At 34.9% G+C, this 21,096-nt stretch overlaps 1 protein-coding gene across 2 annotated transcripts in view; it reads right to left on the reverse strand.

Moving 5' to 3' along the window:
* Nucleotides 1-1,659: 1,659 nt before the first annotated feature.
* Nucleotides 1,660-21,096, reverse strand: part of LOC106615770 (uncharacterized) — a 60,178-nt gene continuing 40,741 nt past the window's right edge. The window contains exons 3-5 of one of the 2 annotated variants that reach the window (XM_014232103.3): nucleotides 13,692-13,748; nucleotides 9,154-9,405; nucleotides 1,660-7,085 (exon numbers count right to left, since the gene is read on the reverse strand). In XM_014232103.3, the coding sequence (XP_014087578.2) occupies nucleotides 6,327-7,085; nucleotides 9,154-9,405; nucleotides 13,692-13,748 (1,068 nt within the window). In that variant the 3' untranslated portion in view covers nucleotides 1,660-6,326. The remainder of the gene's footprint in view (nucleotides 7,086-9,153; nucleotides 9,406-13,691; nucleotides 13,749-21,096) is intronic. The other variant, XM_036365531.2, reaches the window with a different exon arrangement.

The following is a 21,096-nucleotide window of genomic DNA, read 5'->3' on the forward strand; positions in this document are numbered from 1 at the left end:
AGAAGCGTTGCGCTCTCTATTTTTATTATTTCTGCAATATTATGATTGTGGTGTTGCTGTTGTTGTTGCTGTTATTGCTGTCGAATCGCGACTGTCAGTCTTCATCGACTTCGACAGCATCCTGTCGGTACTCATCAACAGCGCAGCTCACTCGTTTGTACCGTTAGCGCTTGGTATCTAAATATTTGTGTACCGTTGGCTGTGTGTGCGGGCGCGCGTGTGTGTTTTTAGCTTTGCGCGGCGCTGCGGTTTGTTTATATTCAGATTATTTTCTTTTGATTAAATTCGCGTTCATTACGAACGCATTTTGCACTTCTCACTCGCAATTTCATGTTTTTCCGCTTTTTAGTTGGATTTTGTTTTGTTTTTCTCCACCTTTTGTTTTTATTGCATTAGCTATTATTGCTATTGTTTTTGTTGCTCCTGCTGCTCCTCTACTAACATTTAGCATGAGAATTTAATTTATGCAAATTACTTTAATGCCCACATTGCGAAGTGATAACTAAGTAAAGTGAATAAATTTCGAATTACACACACACATACACATACATAAGTATATATATTCAAGCAAATGAATTTTTATTGCCTTTATTGCAATGCTTTGAATTTTTAATTTTAATTTCGCAGACATAATGAGATTTTAATCACTGCCGCCTGTCAAAAGCGTGGCAGTGGCGTAAAGCAATCAACAATTTGGCCGAAAATGTATGCAAAAGTTGCCTAATATGATGTTTATTATGTTTAAGGGAGTTTCTTACTTGAAGAAATCAGACTCATTTGCATGCATTCTAAAATTTGTGCGAAGGCCTGAAGGCTGTGTTATTAAAATTATACTTTCCACTCAACAGTTTTGATCATTAATTACCACGGAAATTTCCAGTTTCAAAAAAAAACAGTAATTAAAAATTTCTGAATATGCTTTCGAAATTTTACAGCATCCATTTTTTTTATCAAAACCTCCATCCGAGTGGTATTCCAGTGAACAAGTTCAGCCATAGCATGTGTAATCACCTGCAAGCGATCTATAAAAGGCAATAGGCACTTACATGTGTGAACCTGTGGTGGGTTGGTGAATGCAACCTTTGAATCCGAAAACGGTGAAAGGCTGTATGAAGAGTGAAATAGAAGCTCAGAGAGCGCTCGGTGGAACATTAATCTAATCATTGTATGATTTTTAGACATATGTATATCAAAGAGAAGCAAATCTCAGAAAAATTGTAGAAACAGGGGCTTTTACGTTTCTTTTAAACTGAGGCCATTGATTGAGTTAGGTGTCACATCGTGTAGCACGAAAACCCACCAAAAATGTTGCATAGTTCAAGCATAAAATAAGTAGCATGGTTCGATATATTATAGAAATCATGAGGCAATAGTGCCTACCAGTCCAAACACGCGCCACGTTCAGACTCTTGGCGCATGCCTTCCACGATTGCTGATCACCTGTTTGATGGTCCAATGTGTTTAATGAAACAACTGGCTATTAAAATTATTTTATGAAGCGTCGCTTAAACATTTGAAAAAATTATTTGTTTCAATACTTAAACCTTTTCTTTTCAAATAGCCCAGTGAAATCTCTATATATGGGATTATTTAAATACTGTGGTTATTTACAACTCACCTAATGATTTTATTCTTGAAATTGTGAAAAAGATAAACTAATTTACTTTTTGTATTAATCACTTTTATTCAATTACTTATTTTGATTTCGATTACATATTTATACACACACTCTCCTGGCACACACTGCTCTATAGTGTTTGTTACTTTTTATCCGTTAAGCCCTACTATATAGCTAATATTTTGTCACATTGTTATTCGTAACTTAATTTATATTGTTTTTCTGGCATTATTTATTTTAGGCTTACTTTAATTACTCATTATTTTTGTTTATTCAATTATGCATTACATACAATACTCCATAAATAACTACTAATTACAGTTGTTTTTGTTGTCACATTATCGCTATGAATACAAAAATATGTATGAATATTTAGCGCAAAAAAAGAAAAATATTATAAATCACTCTCACATTAAAAAATATATTACAACTAGCATGAGATAAAAAACTTTTCTAGCGCACCATTACTTATCTATTTAGCAACAGCATTTCTATAACTCATTACATGCAAAGCTTCGTGTAATTATTGGGCAGCGCAAAAAATGAAGTGAATTTCTAAACGGTGTCCGAAAATTGTAAAAAAATAATGCATGATTAAAATGAAAATATTTGCTGCCGCCTTTTGTTTAAGCTCAACCAACAAATATTAATAAAGCATGTGTTAGTGTTGTTGCTGTTTCCGCTATTAAATGGCTAATAAATTAAAATTTAATTTAGTATTCGCGGCCATTCGCCATTACATTTTTTGTCATTATCAAAAATAACACGCATAATTTTTTTTTGTAGTTGTTTGCATTAGCCGCTGAAATTGTTGAAAATTAATTTAAAACCTTTTAAGCTCATTAAGCCATATTATTTATTTACGGATTTTTGCGGCTTGTAATTTTTAATAACTTCAATTCAACTGCATATGCTGTAATCATAGTTAGCCACGCTTCACTCGTTAGCCAAATAGTTTTAAATCAAATCAAAATTGTTAGGCGCTGCCTGGGAATTTCAGAATTTAGTTGAAATCGCTAATTCAGTGATTTAATCAAAAAGAATAATGAGCGCGTTGTAATTTACTGGCGTGAGCATGTACACAATTTTATTTTGTGGCTTTGAAACGTGTCAAATGCGCTTATTGGAATAACAGCTATTTGCGTTCTTTTGTGATTTTTGTGTATTACCACTTCTTCCTTTAACAACACTGCGCGTTTTGCTTAAACATAATCGATTTAGCATTCTGCTACAAAAGTCGTTAACATATAGGAATTACTAAGTGTGAGAACAGGGAATTGCTTTTGTATGTATTCGGTACTTCGCTTCGGTACAAAGTTTTTTCTCATTGAACTAACGGCAGCTCGTGAAACTCCAGCTGGTAAAACGAAAACGTGTTTGAAACAAATTAATCGTAACTGTACTAAAGTCTTCACTATAAACTGATATCTGTCTTTATTGTTGGATTTTAAATGTCAAATATTTTAAACATTTCTTTAACTGAGCAAAATCAAAGTGTAAAGTTCCAGTTAATAGCGAAAATATAGTTTAAAGCGCAACGATTTATCAAATTTATATTAAATTTCATAAACACGAGTTTAAATAGATTTTGTGTTAAGCATCAAACATTACATAGAAGCATTTATTATGTGCACAATTTTCATTAACTCGCTTGAGTTCTAACTTTTTGATGGAGCACAAAAAAAAATTCTTAGAACTTCTGACAATACATAAAAACTCAAATTTCACACAGAGTTTACTGACTTATTTGAAAAGCACTTTCAACAAGCTGGTTTGTTAGCTTCCGAGTAGCACTTACGGACTCTATATTTTTACCATTTTGAATATTTTTGGAAATATTTTATTGCGAAATCACTAGTTGGTGGTCTCCAACACTACTCTAGAACTGTTGTAAACTTAAATCACTTATTTTCAAATAGAATTTGGTGAAATTCTAAAAAGTTTTGTTGGTTTAAGAATGGATTAGTACCTTTTCGAAGCAGAATTTTCAGTACCGAATTTGAAGTTAGAAAGTTGTATTTTTACCTGGTTATAGTTTTACTGCATGGCTATAATGCCTATAATTTCAATTATAATATGTCAATGCACAATTGATGGATATATTACTGCGAAAATGTCTATCGAATTTGTGCTCATTTCAGCATGATAAAGTATTCTCACATTCAAATTCTAAATTGAAAAGTGAAAAATGCTTAAAATCCAAAAAAAAAAAAAATTTGTTTACCAAAAAAAATGTCTATCGAATTTCAAAAAACATAATTTCGAGATTTAGCCGCTACCAAGCCACAACTCTCCAGATTGCTGCCATTCTATCAATGTTATCTACAGCACAGCTCAGAAGTTCGACTATTTTCAAGGAGAGTAGGACATCAAATAACTGACAACAAGTATCCATAATCTCTAGTCAAACAAGAGGCTGGCAAAATAACTGTTTAATGTGACTATAGGTTTTGTTGTTGTACAGAGTTTTGTGATTGCTTGTTTCCTTCAAAACACACGCAGTTTTTATATTTTTGTAATTATTTTTTTAATTTTTATTAATTTTCTTTTTCATATAGGTTTAATTTACTAATTCTGAAATATATATATGTATATATTTGTATTTTACATTTTTGTTTTGGAAAATTGGCGCTTGCTCAGTGCAGCAATTCAGTTTTAATTTGTTACACATACATACTTACATACATGCTACCGTTAGCGACTAAGCTTAGTAACTAATTGTTTTAAGTTATACAAATTACATATTTCCAGTATGCACTTAGTCTAATTTTTGTTGTAATTGCTTCTCTAAACGCTACAGTATTTACAAAGTCTGCATTTTACCGTTTGTATTTTGTGTTTTGCTTATTATTTGTTATTTATTTACAAAAAGTATTTTTATTTTTATTTTTAACTTATATTTATTACTAGCAATAATTTAATGTTTTTTGCTATTTTAACTTTGTTTTTGGGCTTCATAAATTTTTTTTTTATTTTACCTTATTTGATTATTCTTTGATTCGTTATCGTCTACCAATTTTTACTCGCTGGAATTTTTTAATTACTTTTGGGATTACTTGCTTTGTTTGGAAGATATTTTTGATTTTCTTCATTTGCATTTCACATTTTTACAATTTTAAGCATATTATCTATATGGATATAGGGTTATTTATATATTTGTGTAACCCACATAAAAGTGGTCAAAGATAAGAAAACAAATTTTGTATGAAAAATTATATATAATTTTTTGAAAAAAGGTTTTTAAATAGGGGTGTTACAAAGATTAACGAAACATCACACAAAAACCAAGCAAAAATCCTAAAGTATAGAATAACACTTTTTTTTAAATATTTGCTGAAAATAACACTTCTTTTAATTTTTGGAAATAGGTTGCGAAAAAGACTGAAAACTTGAACAGTTTAAAATTAACAACTGCAGCAACAAAGTTCGAAAATATTCTACACTGGTATTAAGTATGCCTTATTTTTATTTTATATTTTTTATTTTGGATTATCTTTACAAAATTTTTGGAATTTATTTTAAATCTTTTAAGAATACTTTTAATATTTCCATGTTAAAAATGCAAATTAAGTAAAATTCAAATTCAAATAAAGAAATTTCCACCAATTAATTTATCATTTACAACAAAAACGGTTCAAAATTTTAACAAAAAAAATAAATTTATTGAAGAAAACGTTTGTAACACTAATTTTTGTTTTTTTACGAATCCACCACTGCTATTATTCCATAAACTTTGAAAAAGGGTGGCAACACTAACAATAATAAATCATAAGTGAGACTAGAAAAATTCTTAATGACATAACATACACACACACTCATATGCGCCAAACAAGTGTTAAATGAAATTTAACATACATACAAACATTTTGGTTGCTCACTCAGCTAATTTTTTGGGACACTGAAACACCAAATGACGACAACTAAACGTCAACGTTAACATTTGGACTCGTCATAAGTTGCGATTTACAAAAATAAAATGCGAAAAGTGTATACACACACACACGGACATTTGTCATTGCAGTGAGTGTGTATACCCTACTAAGCCTAATAGTTCGCTACGCTTATAAGCTAGTACCTATTTGCGGACAGGTGGCAACGCTGCGACTGCCGAAAGTTGAGAATAACATTTTGTGGACTGACATTTTTTAAATAATATTCAAGTATCTCCGAAGTGTTGTAATTTTTTGACGAAGTGTCAACTGACCTTTGGCGCAAGCGCACACCTGCCGCGCTTATTTTGTTTTGTCTGCCGCTCTCTGTGCTGTTTATGTTTGTAATATATACGCTTAAAGACTAATATTGCTATACACGCGCGTCCAGTTCTTCGCTCTCCGCGAGAGAGCAAAGCCTTATACATATACAACAAAAAGAAATGCTCATACCACAATCATGCATACACATATAATTAAATATATGGTACATATGTATATAACTATCTCAATATATGTGGCTAAAAATGCAACGTTGCGCTCAAAAGCAACACTGCACTTAGACTATGCTATGTACATACAGAGGCGAAATGTAAGTAAACGAAATCAAGTTCTTTAGCATTTAGTACATCACATCACATCTAGTACATATTGAATTTGTTTAGCTTAATAAATAAATTATGAATTAGCAAAAACCCCTACAATGCATATATCTAATTAATAATTACTATTTACAGCACTCAATCACTCTGCGCTCGCATACGCTTGCGCACGCCACCTTACACGTGTAATGTTTGCGGATTCGACGCTGCGGCTGTCGGTCCACTGCACGCCGCCAGCCCGTCCTCCTGCTTGGGCGCCACCGCCACTTCCACATGTGACGTCGCCATCGCCGCTGACATGCGTAGCGCTTGTGGCGTTTGACTTGGCAACATCTCTTTGTGTATGAGCACCTCTCGGTCCACGGCGTTGGCTACGGCCTCCATGTGTTTGCGAACGCGCGGCCGTAAATACATATACAAGACGAAGACGATCACTAAAAGCACAAACGGTCCATATTTGCCGCATGCGGGATGCTGATCTAAGATATTCGCTACCCATTGAGCCAACGGCCGCTCATCAACGAGTCGGTTACGCACAACAGAATTTTGTTCTTCGGCGGGCGTGGCAATTTCGTCCGTACGACGTGCTGTCAAGGTGCTGGTGGCGCTTGACTTTGTGCTGGCTGAAGTTGTCACTGGCGATTTGGTGCTGCTGCTGGTGGTACTGCTGGCTGCTGCTACATTGGCGTTTGGATTGTAGGGGCTGAGGAAGTCTTTAGAGCTATCCTTAAGTATGCGCATGCGTGAGTCGGTCTCACCCGAATTGCCGCCGATATCAACCGCGCTATCCGCGCCATACAAATGCGGCATCATGCCCTCTTTGCTGGCCATGTTGCCAGTCTCCAGTGTAATCGCTTGCATGCCGACAACAGTGACGTCGCTGAGCTTGTGCGTGTCCACGATCAGTTTGTAAGAGCGTCGCATGCCGCCGGTCTCCTAAAAAGATAGAAAGAAGAGTGAAAAAATTAATATGATTACCAAATTGGAAAAGGATTGTATACAAGCAATTGGCTTGTATAAATATAAGTGAAAATAATTGTGCGAATCTTTTTGCGTTGCACATAAAGGATCTGCAGACCGCTACACTTCGTTTGCCTGTCATTTCAGTTGTCAGGAAAAAGGCTTGTAAAAATGTTAACAAATTAATTTACAAATGCAACGAAGCGACGCTGAGCGCTTGTTGCGCTCTACACGCATGCATTCTTGCAACATTCATGCAACATGCGAGCACTTCACTTGCAGTCAGCTGCCGCCACTGCTTGCAACATGCCAATCGATCAATATTTTTGCTTCGCGTTGTTCACTTTGTTCTACACTGTCAATTAGTGTACAAATATTAACAATAATAAGAACAACAACGGTGCCGACAATTGTTGTTGTTGGCGATTCGATAATTTACCTCAGTAAGTGAGCAACACGAGCAACAGAGAAGAATGCAGCAAATCATTCATAATTGCGTGTCATGTCATGGACCTTTGGATACCACTAATCACACCGGTAGGCTAGCACGCAACGGCAAATGAGGAAATCGTAAGGCCTGGTGGAAAATTGTAAGCGCTCATAATAGTTGGTGGCGATCATTGTAGAGAAACGATCGAGAATCAATCAGTTCGTCAGAATTACTATTTTAATGTTGCGTAAACTCGAGTTAAATATTAAACACCACTCACTAACTCCGAGTTTATAGTTATTTAATTGTTTAACAGACGGATCTACAGTTGCGTAAACTCGAGTTAAATATTAAACACCACTCATTAACTCCGAGTTTATTACTATTTAATTGTTTAACAGACGGATCTACAGACTCAGTAATAGCCTTTTTAAAAGTATAATGAGCTTAAAGTTTATGAGTAGTGTTTAGCGTTAAACTCGAGTTTTTAAAAATAGATTTGACTTTATTAAAATTTTTACTTGGATTTATCGCATTAGCTCAAGCAACGCGATTGCTTTTAGAAAAGAAAATTTTCTATGCAGAGTTATTGGTGCACGACGCCTTAGATAATAACAGTAGTCGTCAATGATTCGTGTGAAGCAAGTTCTAAAATCGAAAATAACAGCATCTGGTGCACTATCTCAAATTTCTACAGGGTTTCACATTGGACCTTCAGTCTGCGTGCGAGTTAAAAAGCAACTCACGAGATCACTCCAGCTTTCAGCGTAACAAAAGCCAAATTAGTTTGAAACTTACCGAGTGATTTCTCGTTTTCGCCAGCGGGGAAATAAAAACTACACACACATCTTATTTCTTTGTACATATGTGACGCGCAACAATTGAACACGTGTGCTTGCTGGTTTACTGCCTGCTGGTGGCGAAAGCCGCAGACGAACGTTCGGTCGATCGCATGTGATCATGCGATCTTTTGTGTACTTTTGCAGCGCACCAAGCTACAAGACACGATAGAGCTTTGGTAAAATCACTAAAAAAATTGAAAAGGAGTTTGAAAAAGTATTGAACTATTGAAAGATATGGTGAGCGGCGCGCACACATATGTTTGCACAGGCGCGGCGTGGCAATTGTCAACAGCTATGTTGCAATGATGTAATTAGACAATTAGTGTGGCTTTCACACCCGGCCATAAACGGTCCATAATGTTTGAAAGCGCACAGTGGCCGTAGCGCTAGGAGGCGTATGTGTGTATGTGCACGCGTGTGGCAATTAAGTGCGGACAACAGCGAAATTGCCGCGGAAATCGTGTAAGCAACAAAAGCGCTAGACAATGTGCAATGCGGAACCAGTTCTATGCAGAGCGCTGATTATCTTTAACCGCGCTATCAGTACAGCGCGCCACGGTGGCAATCAGCGACTTCAACGAAACTCTTTTATAAATGCACGAGCACATACAGAGCCGCGAGTAAATGCGAGGCGAAGCGCTTGGCCAAAACTGTTGGAGCTTCCATTTCAATTTAGTTAAGCCCTTTGCGCATTTATTTTCAGATGATCTCTATTTTTATTCTCTTAATTTTGGATGACTCCTTTGTTGTTTTGGTTTTCGACTGCACTTACCTTATGCTTGCACGTAACTTGCACGTGATATACTGTCTCTGGCCACAGGGATAATTCAACAGTAGAACTATCAGTCAATAGATTGCCCATTAGACCGCCTCCGGAGACCTCCCAAGTGACCAAACACTGCTTCGATGCATTTGTGATCGCCTGATCCCAAGCGATGGTCGTCAGCACCAGCGAACCCTGGCGCAATGCTGAGTTGATGTTGAGCGGAAAGGGGCCCAATTGTTGATCGCAATTGTTCCAGCACTGCAAAACAGAAAACAAAGCAGAGAGAAGGTATGGTTAGCAAATGAAGCGCATAGTACAGTAATAAAAGCTGGAAATATAGCAAAGGCATGGCTTAAAACTGAGCTTGGTAAAACAGCAATAAAAATTTGAAAGATCGCAGATGTCGACAAAGCGCACACGAAAAAGGAAGAGATCAAGAATCGAACGTAGCGCAGAGGTAAGGGTTATGCAACTGGCGGCCTGGTGGAGGAGGAGTATATGTGTGTGTCTGTGCGAGCAAAGCGCATTGTAATTGAAATTAATTTGTGGCAAGTTGTTTGTTTTTGCGGTTAAACTGCTGATGCTCGTTGATTGCTGCAGCCAAGCGCAGCGCAACGCGGCGCAGCAAGGCAATTGAGGCAGAGTCAAAGTTCAACCACAGCGTAATGGCATTTAACCCGTTTTAACCCATTTTATGCAAATTACCGCTGGCTGCATGTTGCACGACCGGCAACTGAGCGCATACGGGGCATTAGCTGTAGGGCGGCAGGCTGACTGAGAGGTGGAGAGCTATGTTCGTTTTGCTTGCTACAAGCGATGCGTTCGTGGCGATAAGTGTTGCAAGCAGAGCGCAGCAGCATAATTGTTGTTGCTGTTTGGCTTTCTTGCAGCTGAAAACAAATAGCTTTAAATGCCTGTCGACCTATCTACCTGCTAATCATATGGCACATACGCAGCTATTGTGCACCTACAAGTAGGTGGCGTGAGTGTCGTGGCACGAAGGAAATTATGATAAATTCTCTTTTGGTGGGTGAAAGGCAAACATTGAATGCTGTAAGTAGCAATGTGTAAGCGATTCGCAGTTGTTTACACTGCCAAATAAGGCTAAATGTGTTGCTGATGAGGTTGCAACACGACGCAGATAAGATGTTGTACAAATGCATGGCTTTTCTCAGTAGTTGGTTTTCACCCAAAGCTTTTGCCTCATCGACAGCAGCGATCTTTATTAGTATGTCATGCCACAGCACAATAAAAATGTTGCTGCAGCGAAAGTAGCGAAAAAATGACGTAGCATGCGCAAATGCCGGCCGTACAGTAGCTGTTGCACAGTAGCCAAAGATTTGTGTTGCGCAACTTGGCAAATAGGAGGGGCAATTTGCGAGAGGTAAGCAAGTAGTGCTACAATGCACGTTGCAAATCGTACAACATTTTGCTGTAGATAAGATAAGTGCGGCATGCAACGGTGGCACTGCTTAACAATTTGCCACATGCTGTTGTTGCGCTCAGCTCTTTTTCTAATGCTTTTTTTTTATTTGCTCCAACTTTTGGTAATGAAAATGAAATCGGTGGTAAGTGGCAACTTGCAACAAGAAGTAGCAGGAACTATTGTGTTCAAATGAGTTCGATTTTTGGGAAGTGACATGTGTATTTTAACGTTATTAAATAGGTTTTTTTAATAATATTTGCTTGTAAAGCGGTTTTAAGCATTGCAAAGCTTTTGGTAGTGTTGCACAAATTTATTTACTGAAATTTTGATGAATCTCCGTGGCTAATATAGCATGCATAAACTTTCAACAAGCCAACGCACTTTGTGTGCACTTTTGCGGGTATAAGGGCATAAGTAGAGCTTGATGTCGACTTGGAATTTTGTGGCAACCTCGCGACTTACACACACACACCACTTTTCAGTTTGGTTGCACGTACGCAAAGTATTTAATATGCAACTTGCTTTTTACAGGAATGTGTTGCATAAATGGATGAACACAGAAGGAAACTAACGTAATATTAAAACATGACACAAGAACATGTGGCAGCTGCTGTTACTCAAAAATTCTGACAACTAGAATTTAATATGATATGAAAATTGAGTTAGCATGTTGCTGCATGTGTGGCAAGTGTACACACTTGTTTCCTATGCTAGCTGTTGTAATAACGCGACATGTGCGCGCTACATGCTGCATGCAACAAAAACTGCATTAGATTTTTTCTTCGCCAAACTGCCACTACACCCAGTAGCTCCGGATAATTTTGCATTTAGAAGGCAACATGCCACAGACATACACCAGCACATACACACAGCGACGCCGCAAAGTATGCTACGCCATAGATACAAGCATAAATAATTTAAAAACATATTGAGCGCTAAAGTATGCGCAAAAGAAATGGGAATAAGTTGAAGAAGCTTAAGAAGTTGTAAGCCAAGTATGCGCTTCTAGCAGAAATCCGTTTAGGCAAGCATATACTCGTATGTGCTGCCACGAACGCCCCCTGTTAGCTCGCAAATTGTGTTGCAAGTAGCTGCAGTATATTAAATATAATATTTTGTTTACGCCAACCGCCTGCAACATGCTTCCTGTAAGTGTAAGTTCTGCATATACGCCCCCCACCCGCATCTATTCGCCTTAAAGGCTTTGCAAGTGCGCGAAATGTTACAACACTGCTACACACTATTAGCTTTTCGGCATTTCTTACAAATTCTATACAATTTGTGGCATGCCACATATATGCTGCGCTTTGTGGGTAGCTCTCTCGAGTTGTTCAACACTTTTTTAATGAAAATTCTAAGCTAAAAACTTTGCAAAAGTTGCTATAATTTAATCAAAAATTGATGATTTTGCCATGCAACACGCTAATTAAGTTCTAAGAAAGATTAAAATTTTACTGAAATTATTACCTAATTGTTTTTGCCAACCCTGCATTGTTCTTGCCAGTATTTTGTTCTTGTTTTTATAATTTTTGTATTCAAATTTCCCATGAATAGAAAACTGTTTACAGACTTGGTGCTTTTCCAAAAACCAAAAGAACAAAAAACGCGTTATTATCTGCACTTTGCACACTCATTTCTTATTTAAATAGTGTTTTGCTCAACTACCGCTTTAATTTCCTTTTATCTGCAACCTTTTCGCACTTTTGCCACTTCCATTTCCGTGCCAACAAACAAATCTCCACAGACTTGCCACATTTATGCAAGTGTGGTTGCTCAGCATTGCAGCCGCTTTGCTATTTATGCGAATTTCGCATAGTTCAAAAAAGCTAGCTACAACAACAACACGCACAGCGAAATGTTGCACAAAGTGCATAATGCATATTTTATGAAAATATGCGTCGCTTTGTGAGGCAATTGGAAAGCTGCGCCAACTTGCGAGGCGAAAGAAATACCAAAATACGCAAATGTGCAACCATAAAGGTACGAAAGTAAATGTAAAACCGAGCGGCAAACCAGCTATGCAACGAATGTAAATTGGCAGCAAGTGTTGCTCCAAAATGCTGTCATGTGTGCTTGTATGTATGCTTAGCTGCATATATATAGAAGACAATATTATAAATGCTTGAATTTTTACTGTTTCGCATTGTTTCGGTTACTTTAAAGCACAAATAGAAGAACACAACTTTTTTTTTTGCACTCATTATTTTTTATAGCACTAAAATATGAGGTGTTGCAAGTAATGAAAGCACACGAATTTGCACGTAAGATTGTTTACATATGTATAAAAGGAATAAAATAAGCTGTTATTAGATTTTATGATGAGTGCTGATAGACGCAATCTAATTTCTAAACAGTAAGGACACTGCCATTCTCCACATAGTCGACTCGACATAACCGGAATGGACTCAAACTTTTATCCAGGTAAGATCTGTCAACTCGGCAGCATTTCTCAATTTATTTGTAGATTATTTTTTGTCACTACAACAATAACAATAAAAAGTAATCATACTTGTATATACCTATACCTATATGTACTTCGCAGGCGAACTTAAGGCTTGAAGCAACATGAGTGATGAAATGCGCTTTGATTCGAAATATGGAGACGACATTGGTGTGTTCTATGTATGCAGAGTATTTTTTTATATATATTTTAAAAATTTATAAGAATTTTTTTAAAAATGGTGAAATCGACTAATTATAGAAATATAAGCGTTGTAAAATGCCAGATGTTTGAACTCAAGTGTAATTTTGCAGTTAAAACCGTCAATTAAGCTAGAAATTTTGCTTAGAGATAAGACAAAAAATATAACTACACTTACGTATTACCGCTCACACTCTTTCTTAATTTTCAAATGTTACTACTTTTATCCATAATTTAATTACAATAACTGTTGAATACTAGCATATACAAGCACTGCGCAGTTCCATAACAGCGCTGCTAGTTGACTGTTATTAAAGCCAATAGCCTCCAAACCAAATTAGTAAAAGCACTAAACGTTTTTATAGCTAGTCGGTAAGTATATAAAAGGCAGCTAAGCGACTTGTATTTGTATGTAAGTATGTATATGCGTTTGTTTAGAAATTTCATAAAAAAGTTAAGCAGTTAGTTCGCACTCACCAGAAAACTGAACGCTTCTGGGATATAACTATTGATATTAGGTGGTGTGATGCACATCTGTAACGTAAAAAAGAAGAAAAAGAAAGAAATTTTGAAGTTTGTTTTCGTTTTCTCTTTTTTAAAAAATTCTCTATTTATATATTCTTCACTATTTTAAAATGAAATTGCATACGATTTTATATATTAGATATACTCGTTTCATTCTTTGTGTGTGTGTTTGACTTTTTACTTGCAAATGCATTTGATTTTTAAGGTGGCGGTACAAATGTGTATAGTTTTACTACAACAAAAAGTAAAAAATAGCAAGCAAGCAAACGAACTAAAATAAAGTGTGCTCAAAAGTAGGTTTCAGGCAGCAATTTTGTTGAAGCGTTGCATTTTTGTGCAAAGTTATGAAAAGAAGTTTTAAAAATATAAATGGAGTTGCAGGCGAAATTATTTTAGAAAACAATATTGAGTATTAGGTAAGTATTTTAATTACAAAATGTGTGCACATGCTTGCGCTATAACCTTAAAAAATGGTTTATTTTAAGTTGCATGCTTTTAATATAAAAAAAAATAATAATAAATTTACCACTCAAAATATTATATATTTATATTTACTTTCATGTAAAATCTTTTTCCGTGAATAAAATCATCAAAATTGTTTCTCACTCTATGTGCATACGTTTAGTATATACAAGTGCCTCGAACAATGCCAATATGATGAGCATGCTGCGTCGCTTGTCAACACTTGTAAGACAAACATCAATATTTGTCATTTGCTGCAAAAACTAAAGCTACATAAATTCATTTTCATGCTTTCGGTTTCATATTTCATGCTTTTGTGTATTTTTGTTGTGTTTAGCTAGCGGTTATATCGCTGAGGGACATTTACAAAAAATAATCAAAAAGTTATTCAAGAGCTCGGTGCTGGTTATGCAGTAAGGAGGGGGCATGTGGCAAGCGCTTATGGCGTAAAAACTAAATTTTGTTATTTTTTAATTTTCAAGTGATTTTTTTTCAAAGGAATTTGAGAATAAAATGTGCTATTATTCATAGTTATAAAAAAATTGTTAATATATATTATATATGCAAATAAGTCTTTTTTACTAATAAAATAATTATAATAAATGTTACATATGTATGTAAATAAATATTTTTTTACTCCTTGCTAAAATCTAAACTTAATCCAGAAAAATCACATAAATTAAATTCAAAAAAAAAAGTTAATAAATAAATAAAAATTAAATAAAAAATAATAATAACAAAAATATAATAACAAAAAAATTAAATATTAAAAAAAATAATAATAAATTAAAAAAAATATGTAAAATTATTTTTCAATATGCATACTATTATAAATGCAAGTTAAAATGATATATCAATAAAATATTTTAAAAAACAATTTTATTTTTTGTAAATATAAAGAAATAGAGTAAATTGTTGAAAATAAAAATTCACTGAGAAATATAGAAAATATTATAGCGTAAAAAATTTAAATTTAAAAAAAAAAATTATGTTATAATTATTTCTACAAAAAAAAAAAAATCTAGATTCTTTTACTATTTTCTTAATAAATTTTTTTAATTCGCTAGCATTCGCACTCCGTTGGCAACTTTGAAAAGCGAAAATCGCATTTTTCTTGTCATTCGCCAAACAGCAATAAATTTATGCAAATTTATGTAAAAATAAATTCGTATCAAATATGCTTTGTTATGCGATGTTATGCTAACGGTGCACACCTAAAGCGGTAGCTACACTTATGCGGCCTCCTTCTTCAACTTATTTCTCTACTTCTACGCCAACAAAATCTTGCCTAATTAACATGGCCAATTCGGCAATTTGCTGCTGTTCTTCGTTGTTTAACATGATTAGCTGGAATTAGTATTGTGTTTTCGTGTGAACGAAGGTAGGAGTCGACACACGAACAACCTGCCGCTCGCTGTTCCGCTTGTCCGTGTATTTAGGTGTGTTTGTGCATTCATTACTACATTATTTAAATGCCTAATTAACAAACTAAATATGCATAAATTATAATAAATGTAATTATGGGCAGGTAGTTGGTCGGAATTCATTCATTTCATGCATCACACCGCCGCGGCAAACTTAATTCAATAAATGCATGGATTCAAATCCATACATACATATGTACATATGTGCGAGCGCTTGACTAACAGAGGTATCAAGTGTGCTCACCGCACGTAGGGCATGGTGTTTGTTGCTTTTGTTGTCTAAATTATTTTGATTTAATTTAAAACATACACATACAGCTGTTTTCACTTAATATTTACATTATAAATTTCGATAATTACTAACAAGCAACACTTGCTGTTGTTGTTGTTTCGCAGAGCTAACTAACTGCTCGCAGACCCAAGTAGCTTTTATAAATATGCAAAATTGATAATTTGAATTTGAATTTGAATGTGAATAGCATCGGTAGTGAGAATGCATTGCGATTATGTGTGTGTGTGTAAGTGAGGAGAATGATGAGCGATTTATGATTTCACATGAATATTTGACAATTTATGCAGAGCAGTGATTAATGACAATGCAAGAGACCGGCTCGGAACGGTGGGTGGTGAGAGAATGGTATTAGTTGACTGTGTAATGAGCGCACGTAAGGCGTAATGAAGCGAGAAATGATGAACCTGACTTCTTGCCTAAGTGAATGAATGGCAGATGGACTGACTGATTGTCGCTCGGTTACTTCAAGTGGCAATTATGGCAAGTGCTATTCACATGTATGCTTATGAGTGACATAACACTGGCCAAAGGAGTTTGAAATGGGGCGTTGACAGCTGGCAACGGAGTGGCCAAGTGCGTCAATTAAATGTGCATTTCACAGTGTGACAGACAAGTGCTGACCCAACTGTGGTTGGTCGCTAAATGCGCTTATGTGTGTTGTCTTACGAAGTGGAGGAAATTCTAATTGAGTCAAAGATAGTGATTAATTTTATAGCGGAACTGCAAGCAACAGCAGTTTATGTAAATATTTATGTGTGAGATGCGGTGCAGAGAGAATTGTGATGTGAGTTTTTGAGTGAGTTGGGCAGTTAATTAGTGTGGTATGCGAAATGACAGCACATTGTACAGATGTGTGCAAAATATTTTATGTTCAAAGTCAGAACAAACTGAATATATGATGAATTCGAAAGCATATAACTAAACATTTTATTTTGTAGTAAGTATGAGGTCAAAATTAATCAACGTTAATAAAATATAGAGAGGATCTTTTTAGCGTCTTATAATGTACAAAAATTAATACTTTTATATATAAATTATAATTATATGAATTTTTAAAAAAAATTTTCTCAGATTTTTAATTATTATCCTACCTAACAAATTTAAGAAATGATGTAAGTCGAACAAAAAACATATTAAGTCTTTTGATAGTCAATAAAAGTGTCATAAATACAAAAAAGGTAAAATTTTTAAAAAGTAAAAATAAACAAAATTTTTTTCGCAGCTCATAAAAAATGTTACTTCAAATTATGCCCCAAAAAACCGAGTTTCTTTACTGACTGATACCACTTAAGTAATAAATATACAAATTTAGAAAATATGGACCACATGCCAATCCCAATATTCATACATACACAGACACACATGTTCGACTTGATGTGGCAAACTTAAATCAGAAAAAAAAGAAGACAAGAAGATGTGCTTGAAGAATTTCCCAAAAATATGAGGCAATTTCCAAGCATATCATATGACAACTGACATTTCATGTTATGGCTCAAAATTTGTTTACATTTTTTTGGCAGCTACATAATGCCGTGCTGCATGCTACACGACCAATGTTGAGTGCTGCTTATGGAAAAGTTGTAGAGATTTTGATTTTACATAAGTGGCACTCTCAGCCGTCCAACAGCGTTGGCAGCAGAGGAAATGGAAAGGATGTGCACAAGTGGCCATACAAGAGTTACATACACACATATACAAACATATATATATATATATATATGAACTACATATGCACTCGTGTGTGTATGAAGATTTATTATGCTGGGCTCAGCGCCGCTGCGGAGTTTACGTTGTCAACAACACAGCGCTGGAGAGCATTTTAGGCGAATTGCAGTCATATGTTCTGCATTTTTGTTGTTGCTATTTTTAAAGCACTGTAGTTTTACACATGTGCTCTTAAGCATACACATTTTAGTAAAGTAAAGGCTTGTATCCGTTAAACCTTATGTATACACCAGTGGGTATGTGTGTGTGCATATACATATATATTAGGGACTCATCACTCTCACATCACCGCCGCCGCAACTCAGCCAGTCAGTCTGTGGGGAGTAATTTTGTGAATGAGTGGAAATTGAAGCCATGACATGAAATTTTAATTAAGTGCTTGTACGTGTAATAGTAAATTCAAACACCCATACATATAAATTTACATATGTAAAATATAATGTTTGCCATAAAATAGATTTTTGCAGCTGTTTTCGACGATAAACTTTCTTTGGGGACGCTGCGTTGGCCTAAATAGGCCAATTTTATTAAGCAAAACTGCCATTGTGCTACTTGACACACATACTTAGTTATTATATTTTAAATACTCGTAGACATAAATATATATATATATATATTATGTAAAATGTTATTCTTATTTACTTTGTTCCTGGTCGCCTCCTTGACATAATTAAACCGCACTTAATTATATTGATTCGCATTTTAATTGCTTACTCTTAGGGGGTGCGCCAAGGTTTTGCGGTTTTTCGGCTTTCTGTGTCCCGAATTTGTCAGCTATTAAGAAGTTGACATGTGAGTAGGATATAAATTGTAGCTTGACTTAAATTTTTAAGACTTTTAAAACTTTTTGTCAGAATTTTGGGCGTATTTAGAAAAAGCGAATATTGCCGTGTGGTTGTAATGAAATATATTGTAATTAGACTAAAAATTGTTTTTCTGTAAATTAACTAAAATAATTTAAATGATAACATAAATAAATTAAAAAAAATTTAATTAAATTAATTAAAAATTAAATTTGTTCAAAATTAAGTTAAAATTTGGTTTCATTTCTTATATACATTTTGATATTTATTCTTTGTACGCAGACACTCGATGAAATACTCGTTAAATCCAGCAAGTTATTATTTATTTTTAGACTTTGACAATAGTTTACTTAAATAATTTCATAGAGAATCATTCAAACTAAAAACTACAACACACCTGCCATCATTTTCAATGCTTCAGCGATTTTTAAAATCTTTAACAAATTATATGTTCAATATTTCAGACTAGAAATACTACCAAACATGCCACGTATATATGATGAAATTAAAAATATAGAGCAAAAGCCGAATAGACACGATAATATACTCATTTGCCCTAAAAATAGAAAAAGTAAAAAAAATAGAACCTACAGAAGAGCATTTGTACCACATCAACAGCGTTTACATAATAATCTTCGTTTGCGCTGCTGATTATCGCCAGCCTTCGACGTTTATCGAAACTTAAAAGAAAATGTGTGGTAAGCTTTAATTATGCCCAGCACTCTTTATCATCCGCGAACGAAAATGATGGTTTATAACAAATTCAAAATTTAATTGCATACTTTTCATGCTTTTTTCAGCCATACCTCAATTTCCGATGCTCAGTGATGGACAGCGGCTACAAAAATAACACGCAATCAAAGCAAAGAACATACATATGCTTTGTTGCTGCATTTCCTTGATTGCCAACACAGCAGTATTGTTGTTGCAAGTACGCTGCTTTGTTTTTGTTTGCCAAGTGCTGTGCTTGAGCATTGTTTTGCTTGCACTTAGCGGTAGCGCATTTGCATTTGGTTTGCTGCAGCGCCTGACTTTAATAACGACAGCAGGAAAAAGAAGAAGAAGCGGAGAATAAACAACTCCAGCAAAACTTCAACAATCAATCGCAGCACATACATACAACAACTGTAGACTCATAAGCATATATAAAAACATATTAACCACCGCTTGCCTCTTGCTGTTGCCCTCACACAACAATATCAACAAAGTCCGGCACTGAAGTTTACTTTTGGTGTTTTTCTTGTCTTCTCGCGACTTTATTTTCGTTTTATGTATGTGTTTATTGTTTCTATGCTTCATTTCGAAACTAGAAAATCGAGTGATTGCTCCATTTTGTTTGCTCTTACTACACGCTCCGATGCTGTGCCACATGCGCACAGGATCAATAAATATGTCGAGCGCTTTGACACTAATGTGTTGAAAGATCTGCTCACATGCCTGTGCCTCAATATTTGGGCATTCGTCTACAAAACTGAGTATAGATTTGTGTTGGTTTTGTTGTTGTTTGACGAAAAAGTGCCACCAACTGTTTATTAAATAGTTAGTTCAAAGACTGTTGTGTATTGTGTGGTTGCATGCCACATTGCCGTTGAGTGATGGGATCAGTGAGGGCGCTGAAGCGTGGGTAAAATGGGAGTATGCTTTTCACAAACCCCCAAAAAAAAGACATGAATACTGAAAGAACAATTAATAAGTGATTAGGGGCGACTCTAGATTTCTATATTTTTCTATGTCGAGTTTTTCAAACAAAATAAACTTTTTTTTATTTGTATTTTTAAGCAGTTTACTATTTAGTAAAATTTATACTTTAACAATTTTTTCGATATATATTTTTTTATTTTTATTTTTTCATGTTTTGTTTTTTCTTTTTATTCAGTTTTTTATTTCTTTACTTTATTTTTTTGTTTTATTTCATTTACATATGTTTTACTTTTTTTGTTTTTATTTTGTCTAATCCAGTATTTTGTTTTCTTGATTGTATTTCTGCAGATTTTTCCAAATATCTTCCCACATCGCCCTCCAAACTGTTGCTGTCTGTCACTCAAGGCGAACAGCAATCAATTTCCACACTCTATAAACGAGAGACACATTTATGTAGATTGTGAAATTTGACTCCATGCGTTTTCTTCACTACAAAAACATTCCAAAATGTTTTAAGTCAAATGTAAACTCAATACTTTTAATTGTTTTCGGAATATATGTATGCGTATGACACACACACATACACTATTGAAGCTTTGTTGTCAGCATCTAGGCGTTGAAACGCCCAACTAATTATTGCTTACTTCGGCGGCGCGCACGCATACATGTCAAATATATACCAGCGCGTGGTATACATAGCATCATGCCATACACATAACTACATACACACATATTGTACATACATACACTTATACATACATAACTACATATCCACATTGATGAACCCCACTTGGTGAGTTTTCACTTTTTGGCATTAAAAGGTCTTGAATATTTACATTCTCTCCAAATCTAATTACCGGCTGACAGGCAGTCATTGACGTATAGCTGTCAACAAGTACCGCTATTTAAGTGATTTCGAAAAATAAAACATTTTTTCGAGAATATCAGTTTAAAATTGAAGAAAAAGAATAATTTTTTATAGGCGCGCTTTGCAATTTTATAGCTCAACT

Source organism: Bactrocera oleae, chromosome 5 (genome assembly GCF_042242935.1).
Source record: "Bactrocera oleae isolate idBacOlea1 chromosome 5, idBacOlea1, whole genome shotgun sequence".
Classification (NCBI taxonomy): domain Eukaryota; kingdom Metazoa; phylum Arthropoda; class Insecta; order Diptera; family Tephritidae; genus Bactrocera; species Bactrocera oleae.